This window comes from Carassius gibelio, chromosome B20, assembly GCF_023724105.1.
Source record: "Carassius gibelio isolate Cgi1373 ecotype wild population from Czech Republic chromosome B20, carGib1.2-hapl.c, whole genome shotgun sequence".
NCBI lineage: Eukaryota > Metazoa > Chordata > Actinopteri > Cypriniformes > Cyprinidae > Carassius > Carassius gibelio.
The window spans coordinates 1393300-1416929 of NC_068415.1; the positions used below are offsets into that span (position 1 = coordinate 1393300).

A 23630-nucleotide genomic window follows, 5' to 3' on the forward strand; every position below is an offset into this window, starting at 1 on the left:
ATCATCACAACAACAACAACATTAATAATAATAATAATAATAAATACTCATTGATACATTTTTAGAGCATTCATTTGATAGACTGATTTTGTATTACGTCATAAATATTTAAATATATAACCGTTGCAAAAACCGTTGGAAGTGGTATACTGATGCTCTGTTCTCATTTAGGTGAGGAAAATTTAGTTTTTGAACAAGAAAACGTGTTTAATAATTTTTATTATACAATATAAAACGATCATAATATTGCAGGTTATCTGTTCACAATTATCTGGATCGTTTATTTGGATCGTTATCGTTAATGTTACCCGAATTTACCGTCACGTTGTGTTCTGGTCGTTCAGACACGGTGGGAAAGGATTTCCAGAGCAAGTTAAAGTTATCGCATTGGACTAAAACTATGTGTGTGTGTGTGTGTGTGTGTGTGTGTGTGTGTGTGTGTTGACAATAAACAGCACAAAAGGCAAACATTTTTTAAAAAATTTATTTAATGTAGTAGGTTTTTTTTCTTCAGTAAAGGATTGTTTCCTTACTGTTGATTGGGACAAGCAATATTTCATGGCTTTATATCTTCATCCTCAGCATGACTAATATGCTTCCATCATTGTGCTTGAGAATGACTTTTAAATGTATTGGCTCTACTTGTCTGTGATTATGTGGTCTAAGGGAAGCAAGCATACAGTAAATAAAGACCAATGTAGTTCAATACATTTTCTTGTTTTTAACAATAACTAATTGTGGTAAACAGGAATTATATGCAAGCCACCCTGATACTCTAAAAGCATAGATGGAGAAGTGAGATTGTAAGAGCACTCATACACAACCAAATCAGGTAAATCAGGTAAATTAGGTAAACTAGGTAAATCATTAAAATGCTCTACTGATATCACTGCACTTGAATTGTACCAACGAGAGAAAGAATCTATTTTGAAAGCAAACCTGTCTGATGAAAAAATAATGTCTTTATATCTTACATTGAAATCAGTATAACTTGGCTGAGTCAGGAATATGTCTACGGCAGCCATGATGGTGCTCAGGGGAACAAGATCAGTTTTACCATGAGCAGTGTGATTTATTGCAAGGTCATAATCTTCGCCAGCAATTAATGTATAGTTTGAATTAATTTCTAGCAAAGAATACATCCGGTCAAGTTCTCCCTCCACGGTCAGCTGGTCATCAATGTTAAAACACAGCTTGGAATATGTAAAGCCAATGCATCCATTTCCAGTGGTCTTCAGACTGGATTTCAGACCATCACCCTTCACAGAGATGTTAGCTTCATTATCCAATGTTCCATTCATTGTGACACCATCAGGAGATGTAGAATTGGAGGTGATTTGGCTTACAGACTCAAAGGTGAAATAGGAAAGAGTTGCATCCAGCTTCAAGGTATTCTTAGCATCTCCGTGTCCAGCCGCCTCTGAGTCTGACTGATTGAAGGTGTACTTGATTGTCAAGTTTGATTCTGCCTTTGGATGGACCTTGGTGTCAGCGGAAAGTTGATGCGCGGCATTAACAGTGAAGCCTGTTGTGTGAATCTTAGCAACAGTGTCCACAGATAACACAGCCTCAAAGTTGTCTTCCAGAGTCACAATGCTGTTATGATTGCTCTCAATGTGAGCATTCTCCATAGACAAAGAAGAAGCCAGTTTCAGTCCACTTTTTGTGGTCAGGCTAGTGGATCCATCAAGCTTCGAATTCAATTCCTGAAACACAGAATCAGTTGTGGCACTAACATGCATCAAGCAATCATTTGGATAAATACCTGTATTTGCACTAATGTTGACAATAGATGACTTTAAAGACACATTAGAGACCATGTTGCCCAGTAAAAAAGCAAACCCACTCTTCTGGAAGATGAATTCGGCATTTAGCTCAATGGGTTGGTCATGATTCAGTTTCAGCTTTTTGACAGCTGGAATCTTGAAAATGGTTGGCACAAACATTTCTGCAGCATTTAAGAACTCAAAGCTGGCCACACTGTTCACAACAGTGTAAATACCCATCTCTGCTTCGTTATTGTTGGCTGTGAACTTATGGCTGTAGTTGAAATGGTCGAAAGAGGCAACTGCCACAGTGCTAAATTCTTGTAGGTCAGGGTTGAAAATAAAAGTGTAGTCATTCTGGAGATCAACAGTTGTTAACAAAGACTCATAGAGTTTGATCTTGGCATTACCCTTGTTCTGAAAGTGAATATCAACCGTGCAAGGACGAGTCATGATGTTAGCAGTGTTAGAGAGGACACCGCTGACAGGTCCAACAAGCTCAGTGTCATGGGCTGCTTTGATTTCTATACTCAAATCACTGAAGCAAGCCTTTCCAGAAGCAACCAGCAAACTGTTCTCGATAAATGGCGACTCTGATTCAACACGAGCATTAAATTCAATGTGGCTTAGGGCAACAGCATCAGCGTTCACCTTCATTTTCATCTGCAAATGTGCGCTGTCAGTGCGGCCTGTGAAAGTCAGCTTGGCCGTGCTAAGGCCCATGTTAAAATGCAGGTCACTCTTAAGGGTGCCTTCTTCAGAGAAGTCTTCAAGAGTAAATTTGCTAGATCCTGAATTTTTTACTGTCAGGGTGATTTCAGCTCCATCCTGGAAAGCTATAGCGTTCTGAACCAGGGTTACTTCACCAGACAAAGACTGTGAGGGGATTTTCACCTGCTGTTTGTATAAAGTTTCAAGAGAGAAAGATGAAGAACTAGCGTTGTTAAAAGAAGAGCCATTCAGTGTTGATAAAGCCTGTTGGTCTAAAGTCAAATAAACGTGTGTTAACTTGAGAGTTTCAGACACTGTAACAGGACTCATCTCAGGCATAGATATCTGTGCAGTGGAATCTAGATTGTAATTCAATATGTCATGTGTCTGGGAGGTTCCTTTAGAGTGAACAAAAGCTGTGAACAGAGGGTGTCTCTCTGAGGCGTTCTTGAACTCTGCAGAGGTTCTGACGTTGTATACAGGGCTGCTGAATGTGACCTCACCATATAGCTTTCCAAAAGATGGCATTAGAAGAGCTGTTGAAACTGGAGGAATCTGAAGAGCAATGGCAGGATGGAAGATCTCATTCAGCTTTGTGTAACTTCGGGTGGTGATCGAGCTAAGAAATATTTTAACCTTCTCTGTGATGGAAACTATCGAAGAACTAATGTGCTTTGGTACTACATTTTCAGTCAATTCCAGTGCCTCACTGAAACGGTTGCCTAAATCTCTCACTAGCTTCACAAGTGCATCAATCCGAGAGTCCACCAGATTTTCCAGCTTTAATGCAAAGTCCTGGAATAGAGTTATCAAGGTACGTTTCAGCTGCACAGCTCTGCTCTCAAAGTTTGAATTAGACACAAAGTCACTAAGATGCTGGGATAAGATTTCAATTTTGGAAGCAATCCCTTCTCTGTTGATGTAATTCCTCAGGGTTTCTCCCATGCTTGCAAGTGTTATTCTGATGTTGTCAGGAAGTAGAAGCAAACCATCAATGAAAGGCAAGCTAATTAAATGTCTGTCATTGCTTTTGTCATACTTTAGCGAGCCAGAGACTCTGAAGTCCTGGTAAGCAGTATTGGCGGTGTTTAACACATTGGTTTGCACAGTTCCAGACCCTTCCAGGCCAAAACGTGCTGGGGTATTGTAACCGTTGATTTCCTGATTGATGGCATGGTTGTTCACTCCAGCCTTAACTGTCACTTTAGTCTTTTGTTCAGATGGGATCAGCAGAGTGTCAGACTGGCTCTCAAAACGTGATTTGATGTTGACACTGTCTATGTCAAGGAGCGTTGAGATTGTGAATTCATGAGTATGAGCAAATGATTGTGGTTCTACTTCCAGGAGGACTTTTGCATTAAAGTCACAATTAACATGTCCATACAAGTATATGTCATTATCACCATTAGCATAGCCATCAAATGTAAAACTGAATGGAATAGTTGTACCGTAAGTATTGGTTTCCACACGTAACACCATGGAGTCGAAACGTAGATGATTCTTGATCCTGCCGGAAAGTCCAGCCATCTCTATGTCAGTGTTTTGGATAATGCGTGTTCCCATGATATTTCCAATTGTTTTGCACCTAGCAGTGACATTTAGATCTTTATAGTTGATCTCAAAGGTCTGTTTGAGCTCCTCCATAGTAAATGCGCTTTGGAGTGAGGTTGTGCCACTGGTGGTCAGGCCGTCCATATTGAGGTTCAGATTGGCTTTGTGTGCAGCTGCGTGTCCCATAAGTTTAGCAGATGCATCACTGTGAATAGCCAGACCATTGATATCAAATACTCCTGCAATCAGGGAATGGATACGTTCTTCAGAGATGTCAGTAGAGGTTTCAATCTTAGCACTGACTGCTTCAGCACCAGCTCTGGTCTCAACCATGTTTTGGATCTTCAGGCCAAAAGCTTGTGTTTTTGTATGAGAATTTAGAGCAAGCTGAAATTCCTTGAAGGTGATATTAGCAGTGTTTGTTAGATGGTCATCAGATGCTGTAGTGTTGGATTGAATTATCAGTCCTCCATTGGCAAAAGCTAAAGCAAAGGAGTTTCGAGCTTGAAGAAGAGTTGAGTCTACTTTCAATGAAGAATCAATCTTTGCTTCTTGTCTGGATGGGAGTAGAGAGACTGACTGGGTAAGGACTCCAGAACCATTGACTGAACCAGCCTCGAAGGATCCTTCCAGTTTTCCATCTCCAGAGATCTCCTCATTATCAACTTCAAAAGCTCCACTATGCTCAACTGATATCTGTACTCCAAAATGGCTAATTACATCAAGCTTGCTTTTGGATTTCACACTGAGTTTTTCAGCAAGTTTTACTTCCTCCTCAGCTGTGATGGTGGCTTCAAAAATCTTGTGGCGAACCACTGTTTTTACTTTTTTCATTAGAGAATTGGCAGATGTGGGCTCAACAAGAGCAGATCCTGTGCAATAAATGAAAATGAATCAATCAAAATGCAATCATTCAAATCAAGTGCATACAATACTTTTTTTTTTTTACCTTCAACCTTTATGGATAGGAGGTCAACAGGACTTGTTCCTGTAACTTCAAACTTAGCAGAATAACGTAGGTCTGCAGAAGGATCTCTGGCAACAGACAAGGCTGTTTCTAAGTTGTAGAAGTTGCTGCTTAGTTTTCCGGACATTTCTGTCATGTTAAGAGTCGGCACAGACAGCAACACACTCATAGGAATGGAGACCTCTGGAAGAATAATGCCAATAGCTTCAATTTCCAGATCAAGATGAGGTATAATCAGATTTGGGGTGGAGATAGACGTCGGAAAGTTTAGATCTCTAGTGGATTTTCCACCCAAGGGCAAGGGAAGAGTGATGGTATAGTAAGGATGGCCAAAGAGATAATGAGCAGAAATCTCTCTGTTTAAAAACATGTAATGTACATTTTAACTACAGTTTAACCGTTTCGTATTACGTGCAGAAGGTGCACCATATTAGAGACGTTAACTCACACATTCAGGAACAGTCTTTCAGGAATAGCGAAAACAGGCAAAGCAGGAACGCCCAAATACTGCACAATTGGAATATCAACAATGTCAGTTTATTTAATTAAAAACATTTCCTTTGTCAAAAGGTGATGAAAAACATGGAGTTCATTAACTTACCGCAGCTGACTTTGCCAGGATATCACGGAATTGTTTTTCACTCTGGGCAATCTGGCCATCAATAAAGCTATCGACGATGGTTTCAGTAGCGTTGATGTTGGGAATGATTCTTTGAATCTCAGAATTGACATGAGACTTTAATTCAGCCTCAATCTTCTCGTTCTCTGAGATTAAGAGATATTTGATCATTTGATTTGTCCATATTTGATTTGCTCAAAATCGTGTATTAAATAATTACACATACAAATGCCCAATACATACCCAATTTCAGGATGAGTGTTTGAACAGAAGTCGTCTCAGGGAGTTTTAGGTCACTCTTAAGTTCCAATGTCAACTTCTCATCGTGCTTTAGTTTTGCAGAAACTTTAGAATAAAGCTGAAGAGGGGCAATGAGCAACTCTGATGAAACAGTGTGTTGCTTTCTTTTTAACATTACTGTATTTGTGGCCTCAAAGGGTGTTCCTGATAGTAATCAAATGACAAAAAGACAGTTATCTTAAAGGCAGATTTTCTTTTTCCAGGTGTTCAAGCAAATAATTAGTAGTCTGTCTTGTACCTTCAGCCTTTATTCTCAAAGTGACTTTGTCTGAATCATCTTCATGGGTGTAGCTGATGGTGGCAGTATACTCGGTGACCTCTACCGATGGGTAGAGTGTAACACTAAATCTAAACACAGATGCAGTGTGGATGAAAAATACTGTCCTAGGAATAATTAGATTTAAATATCAGTGTATAGATGATTTTTATTACCTCATATCACTATTGAGTGGAAGAAAAGGGACGGCATCAACAGGATACTTAAGGACTGTACAGTGCTTCCATCCAGGGAAAACAGGAGCACATACTTCCGCATTAAAATACTCGCCAGTGGCATTAATGGGCAAAATCATGGCACCAACAACTGACACCAGAGAACTGCTATATATGAAGAACAATAAAAATGTATTTAAAATACCTATTTGAATTGTTTTAACGCCAGTTTTCTTTTCTCCATTTCAAGTCAAGATGTCTTACGTCACACTGATTAACTCAGTTGGCTCTCGAGGAACTGGAATGGAAAGCTTGAGCTGGTTGTCGGTCAAAGAGAGCTTTGCTCTAAGGCCACTCTCATGATAGATGTTAGTGTGCATCTCCAGACCGGAGAGAATGTAGTCTGGGAAGTGAGTCCCAATCTCAGTCACAAACTCAATGCCAGTAGACAGCGTCAATGCAAATTCCTTCTGTGGTGTAGTCATGTTAATTAATTTTTGTATAATAGCAGAAATGAAAGATAAATATTGCGTTGGACTCACCGTGCCTGGACTAAAGCTCAATCCTCCTTTGATTCCAGGTGTAAAGGTACCAGACAGAGCAACTCTCAATGGAAAGCCAGCGCCGGTGGGCAGATAGAACTCATTATCCATGAAGATGTAGTGAAGGAAAAGCTCGTTGTCCACACTTGAAAGCAGTCTTTTAGCAAACTGTTTTAAAAATATAAGTCACATTGACTGTGTAAGTAATTGCATTCATAAATATGGTTGGAAAAGCTATACTCACATCAGTGGGGATCATCTTAAGGAGATCATGAATCATCTTGCCATCTTTTGCATTGAGATAGCCAAGTTCAGCACCCAGAAGCCTGAGGTACACCATCGCTTCAGGGCTATCCTGGGCCTTCAAGTTTTCAAGAAGCTTGTTGACATTATCACGGATTTCGTTGACTATATTTTGAATAGCCTACAGCACCAAGAAAATGGAGATTGGAATCCTGCTATGAAGAAATATGTCCATTTACTACATGTAATACCTGTCTCTTTTTCCTTTCATTCCTCATGATTGGCAGCATGTTGTCCAAGACCTCGATGAGTTGGGCGGGCATATTGTCGGTGGCGTATAAAGTGGTCTTCATGACAGTGTCTGGGAAGAATCCATCATCACCAAAGAGGGCCTCCACAATAGGCTCAAAGCCCTTACCCTCCATGCCAATCTGAAAACAAGAATAAAACCCCATTGCATTCATACCTAACACATCAAATAAATGCCAGACTTGCATTGGACTCTGTACCTCAAAGAAGTCCATATCAAATCCAAAAGCATTCAAGGTCATCTCCAGCATAAGCTCCCTTGGCAGTTCGTTGGGAGATTCAAAGATCATATTTCCCTCTAAAGATCCAAGTCTATAGTATTGAGAGAGTTTGGTGGGTTCCATGATCATTCCAATTTCATTACCTTGAAAGGCCTCTCGAACCTTCCACCTCAGGCTAGGGAGTAAAAATAACAAGATTACATTTTTGTCATGATTCTGCCTTCATGTCCTGACTTTTCTCTAGTCTTGAGGCAGGATCATGACAGACCCGTGTTTTGTGTACAAGCACATGGCCTTGTTTTTGGGCCATGTGCTTGTGTTGTCTCGTTCCCTTGCCCTGCCCCCTTGTTATCCTAGTCTTGTCGTGATTGCCGTATCTGTGCCACCTGTTGTGTCTTAATTAGTTCTCCTATTTAGATCCCCTAGTGTGCTCTGTCTTTTGTCTGGTTCATTGCGATTGTTCCACATTGTGTTACGTGTTACGTGTTACGTGTTACGTGTTACGTGTTACGTGTTCCCACATGTTCCCACATGTTCCCGTGATATATTGTTACTCGGTGTTGCACTTGGAAGAAGACGTTGTGAGACCTGTTATTGCTTATTTGTAGTTAGTGTTCTTGTGTTTCGAGTCTTTGTTTATCGTGTCTTGTTAAGTTATTTAGTATCTACCCTAGTCATTGTTTTCCCCCTCGTGGGTTTTGTTTTCCCCTTTTGTGTTAACAAATCCTGTGTTTGGTACATCCTGTCTGCACTTGAGTTCCTCCTTACCCCTCCACATAACAATTTTCTTCTGAAAAGTTGATAAGTTATTCATATTCATCCTCCACACTTACTCCAGAGTCTCTGGTGCTGTAGAGCTCAAGATGTTGGTGATATGAGAGATGATGAAGCTCTTGGCCTGATGGTTTTCCTCAACATGGACAGCTGCTGCCAACTGAGCCAGTTCAGCAGGTGTAGGGTTCTTCATCAAGATCAGGTAGGCAGCAACACGCTTCTGTACGGATGCATCTCTGTCTAGAACAGCATGCATGAGCACCTCACGACCCTATTAAAAGGCATGAAATGATCTCTAGACTGACTTCAGGATAGCCAAGAGCTGTGGGCATATTTACTAGCTCACCTCCTCAGGTACAGTAATCTGTCTGTAGACCTGGATGGCAGCATGCTGAACTGAAATGGATGCAGTCGGATGGTTGATGCATTTAATAACAGCAGAATGCAAAGCAGGGCGTGCAGCTCCCAATGCAACCACCATGTTGCCAATGACCTGGAAGATGATGCTTAGCCGTAGAGTCTGAAGTTTAATAAGCGTGTATGAATTTGTGGGAACATACCCTTAGAGAAAGAAAGACGTGTTCCTGGTCACCTGTGCAATCACCAATCTGTTCAAGGGCATAATCAGCCACTGCTTGGATCTCATTGGTGACTCCATCGGTCTCATAGAGCCTTAGGTCACACAGAGAACACAATATGTTCTTTTGATCAAATAGTGATAATTCTACATACTACGCACACGTATGCAAAACATGGATGAGAGTCAGTGGGAAAAATCAGATAGTTGTCTGAAAATGTCTTTTCACATGGTTGCAAATTAAGGTGCACCACATTAATGTATTTGGCAGATGCTTTTATCCATTACACTAAAGATTTACTTTTTATCAGTTTATGCATTCCCTGGAAGTTGAACCCAAGACCTTGGAACCATCCTCTTCTTTCTGAGCTATACAGAACTACCAGTTGGTTAAATCTAAGTCATATGTAAGTTGATTTACTTTTACCTTAATCTAGAGACATGTCCCTTACCTTCTCACAGCTTGGCTGAGAGCATAGTATATGGGCTTGGTCGGCTTGAACCTTGCCATCGCCAACATTTCCTTCACAAGGACTCGCGAGGACTGGGGTATCATTCCCATCCCGTACACGGCAGCGTCGATCTCAACTGACGACCTGTCAAAGGTCCTGAAAATCTGCATGATAGCACTGTTGCATTCTGGGGTGCCGCATTGTAGCAAAACCTGGTACGTCAAAAACCGAGAGATCTCCAGGGCCTCAGGAACAATGGCTCTCAAGGTTTCAGCTTCCATCTTGCGGATCACAGCTATAAGCTTGTGGGCCAAGTGGGCTCTCTTGCGTCCATCGTTGGTCTTGGAAAGGCCTGAAAGTTCCCTCAGAACAGCAAGAGCTGCGTCTTTATCCTGGATGGGGCTCATGTCAACGCTGCGGTCAAGATGGAGGGGTTTCATATTGGCCACATCTGGAGGCATAACAACACGTTTTGCATTTGGTTTGACATTACAAGCATGTTATGAACATTGACAACAAAAATCGTTATCTTACTGTGTTCAAAGACTTTGTCATTGTACTCAGCAACTCCTACAAGATTCAAGGCCTGTTTACCAGTATTGGTCACTCCATTTCTTCCCCTAGTCAAAGCCATAGAGACAAACATCAGAAGTGCATTACCATCCAACTACATTGACATAATCAAGCAATTAACGTTTATGCATTTGGGAGATTGCATTGCATTTGCATTTAAGGTGTGCATGTGTAACGGAGGCCAGCGAGTAGTGCTGTGCAGGTAAACCTCACTCCCCGATCTCAAGAGACGCACTAGCGACAGATGCTAGTGGCTGTAGCCATTTAGCCTCCTTGTTAGTGCGTCCGCCTCCCATGCCGGAACACCCGGGTTCGAGCCCCGCTCGGCGCGTCAGAGAGGACCCGGGTGAGAGGGGTTACATTGGTGCCGTGACCCGGATGGGAGTGAGGTTTAGGGGGGTGAGTGTAACGGAGGCCAGCGAGTAGTGCTGTGCAGGTAAACCTCACTCCCCGATTTCAAGAGACGCACTAGCGACAGACGCTAGTGGCTGTAGCCATTTAGCCTCCTTGTTAGTGTGTCCGCCCTCCCATGCCGGAAGACCCGGGTTCAAGCCCCGCTCGGAGCGTCAGAGAGGACCGGGTGAGAGGGGTTACACATGTTACCACTTCATGCATTCCCTGGGAATCAAATCCATGCTCTGCACTTTTTTACTAACTTGAATGAGAAAGGAACAAGGACATGTTTTTCAGTGCAACTTCCAGAGGTCATGTGGTGCTGCTCATTGTCAAACTTGTAGTTGCAGGTCTGGTTGCTCCACATCAGTTGAGCAAGAGAATGGTGCTTTGAAAGAGAGAAAGATAAACATTGGAAATCTCACTCAAACTGGGATTTTACACGAAACTTAAACCTAAAACTAAGAATTCACCAAGCCGGTGATGAGGGCCAAGGGACTGGTGTGGTCCTTGATTGGTCTGAACTTGTCACATTTGGACAGGTCTCTGTTTAGGGTGACTTCAGTGTCGATGTCTTTTCTGGTTTTCACGACGTAGTCAGTCTTACACAGGCCATAGATGGAGGGCTGGAATGGAAACATCAATATCAGAGGTAGAGTTGGTGTGACCATCTTTCTCTTTCAAGAGTGAAGTTTATCAACAGACCATCTCTTTGTTCCCGTCCTCCTCGAGCACAGGGACAGCAAGAGCCGAGATGATTCCCCTCTTTATATTGAGGATGTTTATTAGCTCCCCCTCCTCAGGGAAAAGCTTGATTTGGTCATCTCCCTCAACGGTGAACTTCAGAGGATGTCTGAACAAAGAGAGAAGAGTTTGTTGAATATAACAGATATGTCTTTCTTGCAGATTAATATTTGCATGGACAGATTTTACATGCGTGACAGCAAAGACAGCAAACACTTAAGGTTTGTTCACACCAAGAATGATAACCATAACTATACGGTTTTAACAATTGTTCTAATCTGATGAATGTAGCGTCCACAAAGAATCAATTCCGAGGTCTTGGGAATCAAGAATCATTCCCAAAGGCTGGAATCAGTTCCATGAAAGGGATTTGACGCCTCTTTGAAGCCCTTTTTGTTTTCTTAATTGCCACTTGGTTGATTGTTAATAGTCTTGGGAAGTCTGATTCACATCTATGAACCGGTTCGTTTCGGACAGTTCGTTTAATGAATCGGTTAGGAGAAACTGTTCCAGTCTGTTTCCTATCATGAATTTTTGCACCTAAAACATACAATATAGACATTTGATGCACAAAAATGGATTTTCAGTTGTCTAAAGAATATAAAAATGTATTTTTTACTCGTTATTTAGCCTAAAATGGCTTGTTCTGTTGTCTACAATGCAAGGTTTTGAGCACCGCACCGGAATACATGAAGATATAATAGATGGTGATAATAATCAAGGAAGAGGACGTAAGCCTTCGAATCTTGTATTCACATCTATAAAGAAAAAAATAACCAGTGTGGAATCGATTTGATTCCAAAGTCGACTACAAAACCAGGAATCAGAATTAATCCAAAATTTCAGAATCGAACAGCCATAGATTAACAATGAAAAGGCGATCAGAATTAGACTTTAAAGAGCTTGTGCATTTAAAGTGGCGGACTAAAACTGCAATGCACCCTTATAATAAACACATGGACGCTAGTATTGTTATTGTTCTCGCTGTGAACAGGCCTTTACTTCTCCATGGCGGTTTTGAAGTCCTCGGTGCCAGCAGAAGCTCCAAACACTGGGTTTCCGTCTGCAGTGACGCCAGTCGCTTCTCTCAGCTTGCATTCGGTGGTGCGCAAGATATAACTGCAGGTACCAGGAACTGCAATCTCAACCTAATGCGATATTCACACTGCATTGTTGACAAAACCTTAGTGACTTTAGTGTTTGACGTATGGAAATGAGCTCATACTCTACCTTACAGCTGGCCTCTGGGCCATTGACCGCCTCATTCAAAGCATTCAAGGACTCGGTCTGATAGAAGTAGTCATACTTGTTGAAGGCTTTGTATCTTTTGGCCACTAGGAGCAGCAGAGCAATTTATTAAAAACATTATAAATAAATGCACTTTATAAAAAATCAGGTTTGCATGTAGATTCTGCAGAATAGTGAAAGGAGACATACTCAAGCATGACGGTCCTTCATCCTGCGCGTCTGTAACACAAAATAAAAATGCATGTCATTAATCTCTAACCAGGGATGAAAACATCCAAAATGTGAATCTCTATTAGTCAAAGTTCTTTATTGCAATGGCATTGCAATGAGAAAAGACAAGTTCATGCATAAATGGTCTAATTTCATATGAATCTAATAAAGTATCCTATTAAAAACAACTAGCAGCTTTTATGAACGTTTGACTGTATGTCTACACGAATTCCTGTTTATACAATAGCCACCCATGTCTTATGTATTTCTTTAAATTGGTTCTGATTATTTGTATGTTCGGAAATATTCTTCATGTTTTTAGTTTTGTTTTTTACTGATTCTGATAAGTCAGTTTATATTGATTATTCAGATTTTTGTTATATTGAAATCTAATAAATAATAAATGTATAATAAATAAATAAATAATGAACTAAAAAAAATAATTCAAAGAAAAAACTAAATTGGCAGTTTATTATATATATATATATATAATTTTTTTTTTCAGAATAAAACACCATTAAAAAAAAACATTTTGCATCTTAAATATTTTTATTTTCATTTAAGAATGTTTATATATTTGAACTGGTACAAAAGACATAAATACTGATGAGGAAAAGCCCTTTGTGACATCTAAAAGAATCTTTTTCGATGAATTTAGCAACATTCACACTGAACTGAATCCATGTTTGATTTGAGCTTTATAACTACAGCTTTAACACTGTTATCGTCCCGTTTGAAACTCTCTGTATTGTACGAAGCACTATCAGAACGACTGTGACTTGACTAAACTCACTTGACAAGGCGACGGCGCTCAGAAACAGCAAAAGACGGAGCTCATTGTGACCCATGATGCTTCAGTACGTCTCTCAGATTTCTGACCAGGAGATTTATAGCACACCAGACTTGTGTGTTAACATTTCAGCCCCCGACTCCAAAGTTCACAGAATAAAGCTAATAGAGTTTGACATTGATTTTCTGTTTTAGCACAAACAGGTTTAAACATTAGAGCAGTGTATTTGGACAAAACGTTCAATATTTAACATTTAGAATGAACACAAACGGATCGATCACAGTATCACTATAAATTGCATAATACAACATGTGCAATTTCCAAATCTTGCTCGGTCGATAAGTTGTGACTAAACAAGGACTTTGTTACACACACACTCAGACGAACCTGCAGGAAATACTCATACACTGATCTCATCATTTCACTTATTGATACCCGTCCCAACTTTTCTGGGATCAGGTTTGTATATAGAATAGATTGCACACCATTGCATGATTCATATGTGTTCAGTCCCTAAAATCTGGCTGTGATTTTGCTGTTGCATAACCCTGCTAGTAGCTGAAAACTCCTGCTATTCTTATATTTCACGAAGTTCCCATGAGTCTCTGCAGCAGAGCTTTCTTCTCTCGTCTCTCTTGTGAGGAACCGGTCGAGGGGCGGAGTGTGTGTGTGTGTGTGTGTCTGTGTGTGTGTGTGTGTCTAGAGTTACAGAGCCTCATCTGTCCAGAGGCGTATGGGTGGAGAGACTCTCAGATATGTGTGTGTGTTCAGATCCAGAGCTCACAGCGGCGTGGAGAAGATGTTTACCAGCGCTGGACTTTGTTCCCGAAGCCATTCTGAGTGTCTGAACGCATGCAGACGGAGAGAAGAACGACAGAAGTGAAGAAAACAAACATGGAGAGCAGAAGAACGAGGAGCACAGGGAGAGAGAGGTGAGCGAGGCACCATTAGTTATCATCAGTCAATGCATTAACTAACAATGAGCAGGGAATTTAAAGTACACCGAAAAAAATTACTTTTTACATTTTGTTTAGATTTTAGGTTTTGAAATTTTAGAATTTTCTTATTGTCTTGTTTTCAGAAAAAAAAGTCAGTTAGAATAAGCAAAATAATGTGCTAACGTGGAAGCAAAATCATCTTATTTCAAGCAAAAACTCACTTAATTTAGACTTTTTATTTTTTTTAACAAGATAATCAATTTTTACTTGATTTAAGAATTTGTAGATATTTTGGCAGGAAACGAGAGAAAAAAAAAGAGTGTTATTTCAGATACATTAAATAATATTAACAGATTTTAACATATTTAATATAATTACAAAAATGTTAAATGTTGAAAACGTAAATTAATTAAGGCTTTTCATTTGCATTCAAATTCATACTTGAATCAAAATTATGAATAATTAAATCCCACAGGTTTCAGTTATTAAGTGTCCATCAGGGTGTGCAGTATTTATTATTAATTAATTATTGATGTGAGGGATCCCTAAACTCCTGAAGGGACAAATATAGAAAAATCTTTTTAAAGTTGTATTAATTTCGATGACTTTTACAGGCCTATAAGTTAGTTTTTGTTTGTTTTATCATTGATTTAACTCCTGCTAGCTGTCTGAATATACATCATGCATTATTAAATGTTTGTGGTGTTGTTAAGGATGGAGGCACGCTTCTAGCTGAATTGTGAGATGGATCTGCTGTGCAGCTGCAGGACGAGGACGAGGACGAGTGTGTGTCGTCTGTGTCTGCTGCTGTCTCTGCTCTGTGTCTGCGCTCACGTCTACATGCAGCTCCAGGCTCCACGGAAACACAGCCAGCATCATCACCGGAGCGTCGCCACGGCAACAGATGCTGCAGCGGATGCTGGATCCACCTGCTGCTCAGCGTTGCATCATCACAGACGGAGAGTGAGAGTCAATAAAATTATTATTAAATAAATACAATTTATTTAAATAAAAAATGCAGTTAAACATTTTGTTTACATTGAAGTAGCACTCTATTAAAAAAATATATATATATGTAAATATAAAATAATTACACTTCTTATTTACATAAACTAAAAGTGACACTATGTTAAAACAATTCAAATAAAATGCATTAAAATAAAAGGAACAAGGAATTTAACTATATTTAAATAAATTAATAAAATAATTGAGTACATTAATAAATTAAATCGGCATTATTTACAGTAGGAGTGGCACTAGATAAAACATTTTACATAATTAAATACAATTTAAAATAAAGTACATTTAAATAAATTAATTTGTAAATGAATTTATTTACATAAACTAGTGGCACAATTTAAAAATAATATCATAAAATGCAAAAATTATAACTAATTGAATAAATTAATTAAAATAAACTTAAAATTATTATATTTTAAAATAATATTTAAATAATTATGTTTCCATGTGCTTACTCACAAATAGCAATTTACCATGACATAACTTGATAAAAAAAAATCAATTATAGAAAATAAATTTCCATGACTTTCCAAGTTTCCAAGTTTTATAGTTTTTCAACCATTCTATAGAGAAACTCCCAAACAAATTCAACAAAATTGTAGTTGTTGATGAAACTAAATGAAGAATAAAATATGATGCTTGTTTTGTCTTACTCTAAATCATTCCTGATTGAGGACGGTCTCATTAGAAAGAGTTAGAAAGAGAACAGCATCAGACTCTCAGCTGATGGAGAAAGAAGCAGCTTTAGATTGATATTTTCCCAGTTTTCCCGAGCGATACAGGATCCATCAGTTTCCTCTGTGTGTTGATGACTGCTCATGTCAGAAATGCTGTTAAACAAAAGCGTATTCATGCAGACAGATGCAATGCCTGACCTCTGACCTCTGTGACCACAAAGCTCCCTTTTCAATGCACTCGGACGATTTACTGAAACTAAATGTCTAAAATGACTCGTACATAAAACATGAGCTCATTAACATAACCCCGCCCACATTTACACTTCAAAACCTGTTCGGTATTCAGTGACTCCTCCTAATAAATGATTCTCATTTACATACAGGGGTCTTAAAGGTATAGCAGCGTAAATATTGACTGATATCATAAAGTGGAAAAATAGCATTGAAAACAGGCAGAAGAGCATCGGTAAATAATAACATAAGCTTCATAAGCTTCTATTAAACACATCTTGAAAGCAGAGATTCAGTATTTTGAGGGAAGGGTTTATAGTCTCTATATTGGAACCATGTGAAGGGTGTGATACACATCAACACACACACAAACATGCAAAACTATCTGAACTATTCAGTGGTTTTGACTGAAAATTAAGAGATTGATACTTTTGCTCATTGAGGATGCATTTCTGAAGATCATGTGACACTGAAGACTGGAGGAATGATGCTGAAAATACAGCGGAGCATCACAGAAATATATTACACTTTAACACAGATTCACACAGAACACAGTTCATTTAAATAAGAAAACTATTTCACAATTTTTTATGTATTTTTGATCAAAGAAATGCATCACTGGTGAACAAAAGAGACTTTTTTGGAAAACATTAACCGACTGCAAACTTTTAAATGCTGGTGTGCAATGTCTAACTAAAAAAGCATCATAACAGCAGTATATATTCCTTTCTAATCTTTCTTTCTGTCCTGAAATAAAAGAGTTTAATTTACAATGTAGACATGCTCCAAATGTCCACAAAGTCATTTATTCCTGGAGTTTGTGAAGGCAAGCATCACGGTTTTCAATGTTAGTGATGTAAACAAACTTGTTTACAAACATGCAATCATTTAATTCAAACAGCTTATTTCTAAGACAACCGCTGTTAGATTTCAAGATATTTGGGTTCATTATATTGGCTCATATTTCCGCTTCTCCTCAGATATTCCCCTTGTGATGTTTATCAAACTCTTCCTTTCAAACTCACGGTCTGTAAATGAGCGCTGAAGAGTGTTTCTGTAACACGAGCTCCGAGGGCTTCTGCGTCTCTGAAGAGCGGATATCAGGAATAATTGAAGACAGCTGTTAGCCGACGGCTACATGTGTGGCAGAGACTCGCTGGGGTTTTGTTGCTCCTTGAACGACTCTAAGTTATTCATTGATCCCTAAAACAGGAAATAAAAAGTAGTTCACCCAAAAATTTATATTTGCTGAAAGTTTACTCTCCATCAGACCATTAGAGATGTAATGGTTTGGAGAAATGTAGCATTGCATCAGTGTCTCATCAATGGAAGTGAATGGGTGCCGTCAGAATGAGAGTCTGATAAAAACATCACAATAATCCACAGCACTCCAGTCCATCAGTGAACATCTGGAGAAGACAAAACCTGAAACACATCCAGCATTAAGATGATTTTAACTCAAACACATAGAGTCTATAATCATAATAACACTTCCTCCAGTGAAAAAGTGTTCTGGTCTGAATCAGGAGAGAAATCTGCACAGATCAAGTAGTGTTTAAACAAATATGTGTTTGGATTTCAATGTGAGAGGCAACAGGAGATGCACTTTTTTACTTTTTATCAGCTGTTTGGACTCTCATTCTGACGGCACCCATTCACATCCATTGGTGAGACACTGCTGCAATGCTACATTTCTCCAAACCTGATGAGGAATCAAACTCATCCTAATCTCTAATAGCCTGAGGGTGAGGACATGTTCACAGAAAATGTTCATTTTTAAGTGCCCTGTTCCTTTAAGAGCAGATTATATGTGGACTCTTAATACACATCACAACTGAACCGCAGACAGAGAAGCACTGTAAGAGAAAACATGCTAATATTTATAGTACTGAAGGCACTTGGGAGGATGAAGCATTGCCAGCCCAGATGTTGTGCTCATGTTGAACCGGCTTTGTTTGACGTTTGTAAGGAGGGACGGAAAAAATGCAGTTCTAATAAAAGCCACAGCTTCATCTGGGATCTGAATCACTGCTTCCAACTCTGATGAAACACACAGCTCACTCACATAATACTGATTACTCGTGTCTCTCCTGCTGCTGTTTTCCCACCAAAATGATGTCACTTCCTGTGGGACGACGATGATGTCACTGATTAAAAACTGTTGGAAGTTACAGGGTGTCTACACAAGGATATCAACTTTTAAAATGAAAACTAAAAAAAAAAGAGACATTCCCATCCATCACAGCCGCAGTTATCAAGAGTTCAGTGTCTGTGTTTGTGCAGGTTTCCAGATGGAAGATCAGGCTGGAGCCGTGGGCCGCAGGAACTGGAGGTTTTCAGGAGGAAGCGGATCGGTTCCTCAGATACATCTCCACTCCGCAGGTACAAGCCCAGCCTTCACTGAGCTACCCAGCTGATGCATGCTGATCTCCAGTGTGTGTGTGTGTGTGTGTGTGTGTGAAGCTGTCCTGCCAGAGACCCGCGTCTGTGCCGCCCGTGTTTGACGCAATGCATCGTGGGTCGTGGCTGCTGTGTTTGGATCACAGGTTCAGTCTGGTGCAGCGCATCGTGTCCAAACACTGTCGCGTCTACTCGCTCAGGTCAGTCCCTCGCTTCTGACTTTTATTTGTGACACTTCATAAACATTTGAAACAATGTATCATGTTAAAAATGTAATTCAACATAATTCGACTTAAAAATAAATCACATTATCAAAAGCAAAACCACAGATCAGGTTAAAACAGTACACCATTATTTAAAATAATAATATTTTTTTTTAATAAAAAATAAAAATAATTTGTAAAATCAATCATTCTTTATCTTTCATCAGTTGTTCGTATTAATTATGTGTGAAACATAACCTGTATATTATGTTATAAATCTGTGTTTGAACTGTATCAAAATAACTTTGTTGAATTTTATTAGATTTAATATTTTCACAATTCACCAAAAATCCCATTATGAGAAAAAAAAAAACAGTTCTTACGCATTATTAAAATAAACACGAGAACATATGATTTATAAAACTGTGTTTAACAACTAACTAAACTTTTTAACAAACTTATTTTTATAAGCAATATTGTAAAAAGTAAAATACATTTAATATAAACATTTACTTTTTTTAATCATAAATGGTTAATTTTATAAACAAAATTGTAAATACCGAAATAATTTGAATATATATATATATGTATATATGATTTTATAAATATTTGTACGTTTTTTTAAGATTTCTATATTAATTCTACACAATACTCAAATATTTAAACAAGAAATGTTTCAGGTAAAATGACCTTCTTTAGTAAATTGATAAAAACATTTCTCATAAAAATATGATAATGTTTAATGATAAAGATTAATGATTTTCTAGTCTATATTGTGTTTTACTCCCATGAAGCCTTGATGGATTTGGGTGTGAGGCGGTGGATGTTTTAATGTTCCTTCCTTTAACATGAAATCTGGAGAAACATCTCCACATTTTGTGTGAGTCTTGAATGTTTGCTTGACTGGAAATGAGAAAGACACACCAGATCAAGACCAAACTCACAGGACTGTGAGAACTCAATATAATCCAGCTCTTTCTGAAGACACTCGGGGTGTGTTTGAGCATGTAAACGCCTGCGAGCTGACAGAGCCATTCACACACACTCACACGCATGCATGCTGATGAACCAGGTGTGTGTGTGTGTGTGTTCAGATTCACACACATTATTCATGCAGAAGCAGCAGCAGACAGATCAGTTTCAGAATCTCAATCTCTCGAGGAAATTCAACACTAAGAAACAAGCATCAGAGTTATTTTAGTAACATAAATCATAAAAAACGTTAATTTCAATAAAACAAACCAAGAGTAATATATAAATAAAACATATAAAAACATAGAACTTATTATTATTATTTATTAAGTAATTCATTTAAAGGGGGGGGGGGGTGAAATGCTGGTTTTCACTCAATATCCTGTTAATCTTGAGTACCTATAGAGTAGTACTGCATCCTTCATAACTCCAAAAAGTCTTTAGTTTTATTATATTCATAAGAGAAAGTTAGTCTGTACTGATTTTTCCCGGAAAAACACGACCGGCTGGAGGCGTGACGTGTGGGCGGAGCTAAAGAATCACGAGTGTCAGTAGGCTTTTGTGTTGAGAGCATGTGGAAGCTGTGAGATTACCGTGAGGAAAAAAACATCCAAAACAAACCATGGCTAACAGTCAGATTCAGCGTATATTTATGATCCAGAATCAGATCCAGTGGCTGAAATTGAACAAGAGCAGCAGCAGCAACGACGTCTCTATGTGGTATGTACTGAAACTGTATATATTTGCTTAGCGGTTTTGGAAAATGACTAAGTTCCACTTTATGTCGTCTTTTTTTTTTTTTTTTAAGCTGTACATGTGGAAAGTGCAGTTTGAAGACAACATCGCATGTTGTTTACTTGATGTGCTTATGCGCCGATAGCTAAGTTAACAACACAGAGATATTTGAAGCAGTTTTACTCACCGCCTGCGGTTCCAACACACGATCGTGACCCTTTTCCGTTGGGATTGCATTATCCTTAAGAAATAAACGATGTGCAAATCCGGCGTCAAACTGGGCTTTGTTTGTAAAACAAGCATCTTAGAAATGCAGGGAACAAACACAAACACTTGCACAACTCCGTTGATGCTCTGTAAAAATAAACTCCATCCACTGGTCCCTTAATGCAGTTTCTCTTTTGGTAATCTGTGCAGGGTTGTCTTGCCCTGGCAACCAAAAACACACTTCTTTTGTGACATTTGGCGACGCTCTCGCTCTGATCAGTGAAGTCTGTTGTGCTCTCAGTGCTCTGCTATACGGGAGCGCACGCTCTTCCAGCAGAAGTGCTCAGGACCCATATAAGGAAATTCCACTCCATCTAACGTCACACAGAGCCATACTCGAAAAAAACTTTCTGAAACTTGTGACAAACCGGAAGAGGTATTTTTGGAACAGAAATACTCCTTCAAACGTACAACTTAATTTTTGAAACTTTGTCCATGTTTAGCATGGGAATCCAACTCTTTAACAGAGTAAAAAACTCAGTATGCATGAAATAGCATTTCACCCCCCCTTTAAAATATATGTCAACATTTTCATAAAACTGTATAGGTATATTACAAATCAAAACAATTACTAAAATTAAATTTACATATATATATATATATATATATAAAAAGAAAACTATTTTAGTTTCTCTATTTTAGTGATGCTTATCTATGATTTTTGGGATTATTACAACTGTTTTGCATTTTGACTGTTTTCATTAAGCATTTTCCACTAAATTTGCATTATTTTAATGCAAAACAAATGCATAAGAAATATTAAATAATTGACTGATGTCAGCACAGAAAATAATGCATTATATAAATACAATTAAACAATTGCAGGCTGAAGAGAATTTCAATTGTGTTTGTTAATTCATATTTGTCATTTATATTATTTACTAAAACCATTAACATACTTTAAATAAACTTTAATTGAAATAAAATCAGTGGCGGCTCTAGACAAATTTTACTAGGGGGGGGGGGCCAAGGAGGGGCCAGTGTTTAACCAGAGGGGCACATTAAAAATGGCAACATATTTTACGTAAATGTAATGCAAATAAATACAAAAAGTTATTCTTGAAAAAATCTAAACATGTTAATAAAAACAAATTACTATTAGTACTCTTATAAAATTCAATCAGGCAATCATACATTTCACAATTTAATATTTATATATGAATGTCAAGAATTCAGAAGTGTATATATTTATAATGCTTACACTACACTACACAGAAATAATATACAATTCAATTATGCTTATTTTAAATGTATTGTGCAGGCTAAAAATATAATAAGCTTTTAATAATCTTTCAGTGCACAAAACCATGATAATATGAAACGCTTCAAAACTGAGCTCACAAAGTGATTTTAAGCATTCATAATCAAATCCATGTTGAAGTGTTCAATGGATTTTTGTTTGCAGTGTGTCTTTCCAGTAAAACAAAAAAAGATGCAAAAACAAAGTCCTCAAACGTTGAACCAGATGAGTTGGGCTTTTTGCTCCACGACTGTTTATTTACAGCACACCAGACAAATGTGAACCAAACAAGGTATTGTAAGAACATGGCCATGTATTTACACTCTGAATTTAACTCACACAATGATCGGAACTTTTTGCTTTTCTGCAGATCAAGAAAAAAATAACTATAAAAGTAGAGCTCTCTTTCAGAGAGAGATAATACCAGTTCCTTACATAATACCTAATTGGAATTGTGGAGAATATACCTTGGGAGAAAGTATGGACCTTACTTCATAGATATCTGCTTACCAACAAAGTAAAATAAATAACATTTAAATTAATTCACAAATGTTACCCAACTAAAGTCACATTGACGTGAGTTGCTGTTTTTGTCATTCTTCTGAAGAAGTCTTCATTCATTTATTTTGGCAATGCTCCTACACTGAAAAATTTTGGTCAGACTTTTTGGCATTTATTCAGTGTTAGAGAAGTGACTTCTCTTTTTGTTTTCATTTGGATTGTTTGACCATTCAAAAGAGAATACTGGAAAATATTACATAATTTATGTTTCCTGTTAGCTAAATTTCACATTTAGCTATAAACAAAAGTTTACTGGCTCTAAACATCTTTTTTCTTTATTCAAATAGGACTTAGACAAGTATGTGGAAACTATACCACATCCCGACTTAAGAACGGGTTCGCGAATCATTTGAGTCAGATCGCTACTAAAGGGCGGGTTTACGAATCATTTGAATCATTTGAGTCAGATCGCGACTTCAAAGCAGGTTCGCGAATCATTTGAGTCAGATCGGGACTTCAAAGCGGGTTCATGAATCATTTGAGTCATCTGAGTCAGATTGGGACTTCAAAGCGCGTTCGCGAATCATTTGAGTCAGATCGGGACTTCATAGCAGGTTCGCGAATCATTTGAGTCAGATCGGGACTTCAAAGCGGGTTCATGAATCATTTGAGTCATCTGAGTCAGATTGGGACTTCAAAGCGCGTTCGCGAATCATTTGAGTCAGATCGGGACTTCATAGCAGGTTCGCGAATCATTTGAGTCAGATCGGGACTTCAGAGCGGGTTCGTGAATCATTTGAGTCAGATCGGGACTTCAAAGCGGGTTCGTGAATCATTTGAGTCATTTGAGTCAGATCGGGACTTCAGAGCGGGTTCGCGAATCATTTGAATCATTTGAGTCAGATCGCGACTTCAGAGCGGGTTCGCGAATCATTTGAATCATTTGAGTCAGATCGGGACTTCATAGCAGGTTCGCGAATCATTTGAGTCAGATCGGGACTTCAGAGCGGGTTCGTGAATCATT

At 38.5% G+C, this 23630-nt stretch overlaps 2 protein-coding genes across 5 annotated transcripts in view; one reads left to right on the forward strand and one right to left on the reverse strand.

Annotated features, from left to right (window-relative positions):
• Positions 1 to 466: 466 nt before the first annotated feature.
• Positions 467 to 13538, reverse strand: apobb.2 (apolipoprotein Bb, tandem duplicate 2). Of its 3 annotated transcripts, none has more exons than XM_052586466.1 (24): positions 13426 to 13538; positions 12612 to 12641; positions 12405 to 12508; positions 12177 to 12322; positions 11136 to 11283; positions 10904 to 11056; positions 10694 to 10818; positions 9999 to 10084; positions 9465 to 9915; positions 8996 to 9107; positions 8782 to 8928; positions 8495 to 8706; positions 7641 to 7836; positions 7383 to 7562; positions 7133 to 7312; positions 6889 to 7056; positions 6611 to 6813; positions 6347 to 6514; positions 6153 to 6262; positions 5858 to 6058; positions 5597 to 5760; positions 5444 to 5502; positions 4978 to 5351; positions 467 to 4900 (listed from the first exon to the last, which is right to left on the reverse strand). In XM_052586466.1, the coding sequence occupies exons 1-24, from the start codon at positions 13478 to 13480 to the stop codon at positions 732 to 734; spliced, it is 7941 nt and encodes a 2646-aa protein (XP_052442426.1). In that variant the 5' UTR covers positions 13481 to 13538; the 3' UTR covers positions 467 to 731. The 3 variants fall into 3 exon arrangements, with proteins under 3 accessions (XP_052442426.1, XP_052442425.1, XP_052442427.1); XM_052586465.1 differs by having other exon boundaries at positions 6611 to 6816; XM_052586467.1 differs by lacking the exons at positions 9465 to 9915; positions 9999 to 10084; positions 10694 to 10818; ... (4 more) ...; positions 12612 to 12641; positions 13426 to 13538 and having other exon boundaries at positions 6611 to 6816; positions 8782 to 8831; positions 8996 to 9061.
• A 279-nt stretch (positions 13539 to 13817) lies between these two features.
• Positions 13818 to 23630, forward strand: part of mettl24 (methyltransferase like 24) — a 13279-nt gene continuing 3466 nt past the window's right edge. The window contains exons 1-5 of one of the 2 annotated variants that reach the window (XM_052586470.1): positions 13818 to 13881; positions 14194 to 14354; positions 15074 to 15323; positions 18572 to 18670; positions 18752 to 18888. In XM_052586470.1, coding sequence (XP_052442430.1) covers positions 15105 to 15323; positions 18572 to 18670; positions 18752 to 18888 — 455 coding nt within the window. In that variant the 5' untranslated portion in view covers positions 13818 to 13881; positions 14194 to 14354; positions 15074 to 15104. Of the gene's footprint in view, positions 13882 to 14110; positions 14355 to 15073; positions 15324 to 18571; positions 18671 to 18751; positions 18889 to 23630 lie in introns of those variants that run through there. The other variant, XM_052586469.1, reaches the window with a different exon arrangement.

Excerpts from the sequence above, each read along its gene's own strand:
- apobb.2 (XM_052586465.1), bottom strand. The coding sequence starts at position 13,480 with ATGGGTCACAATGAGCTCCGTCTTTTGCTGTTTCTGAGCGCCGTCGCC. Across the intron at positions 7,057-7,132 it reads TTAAGATGATCCCCACTGAT|TTTGCTAAAAGACTGCTTTC; the intron begins GTGAGTATAGCT and ends TTTTTAAAACAG. Across the intron at positions 5,352-5,443 it reads GAAAGACTGTTCCTGAATGT|AGAGATTTCTGCTCATTATC; the intron begins GTGAGTTAACGT and ends GTTTTTAAACAG.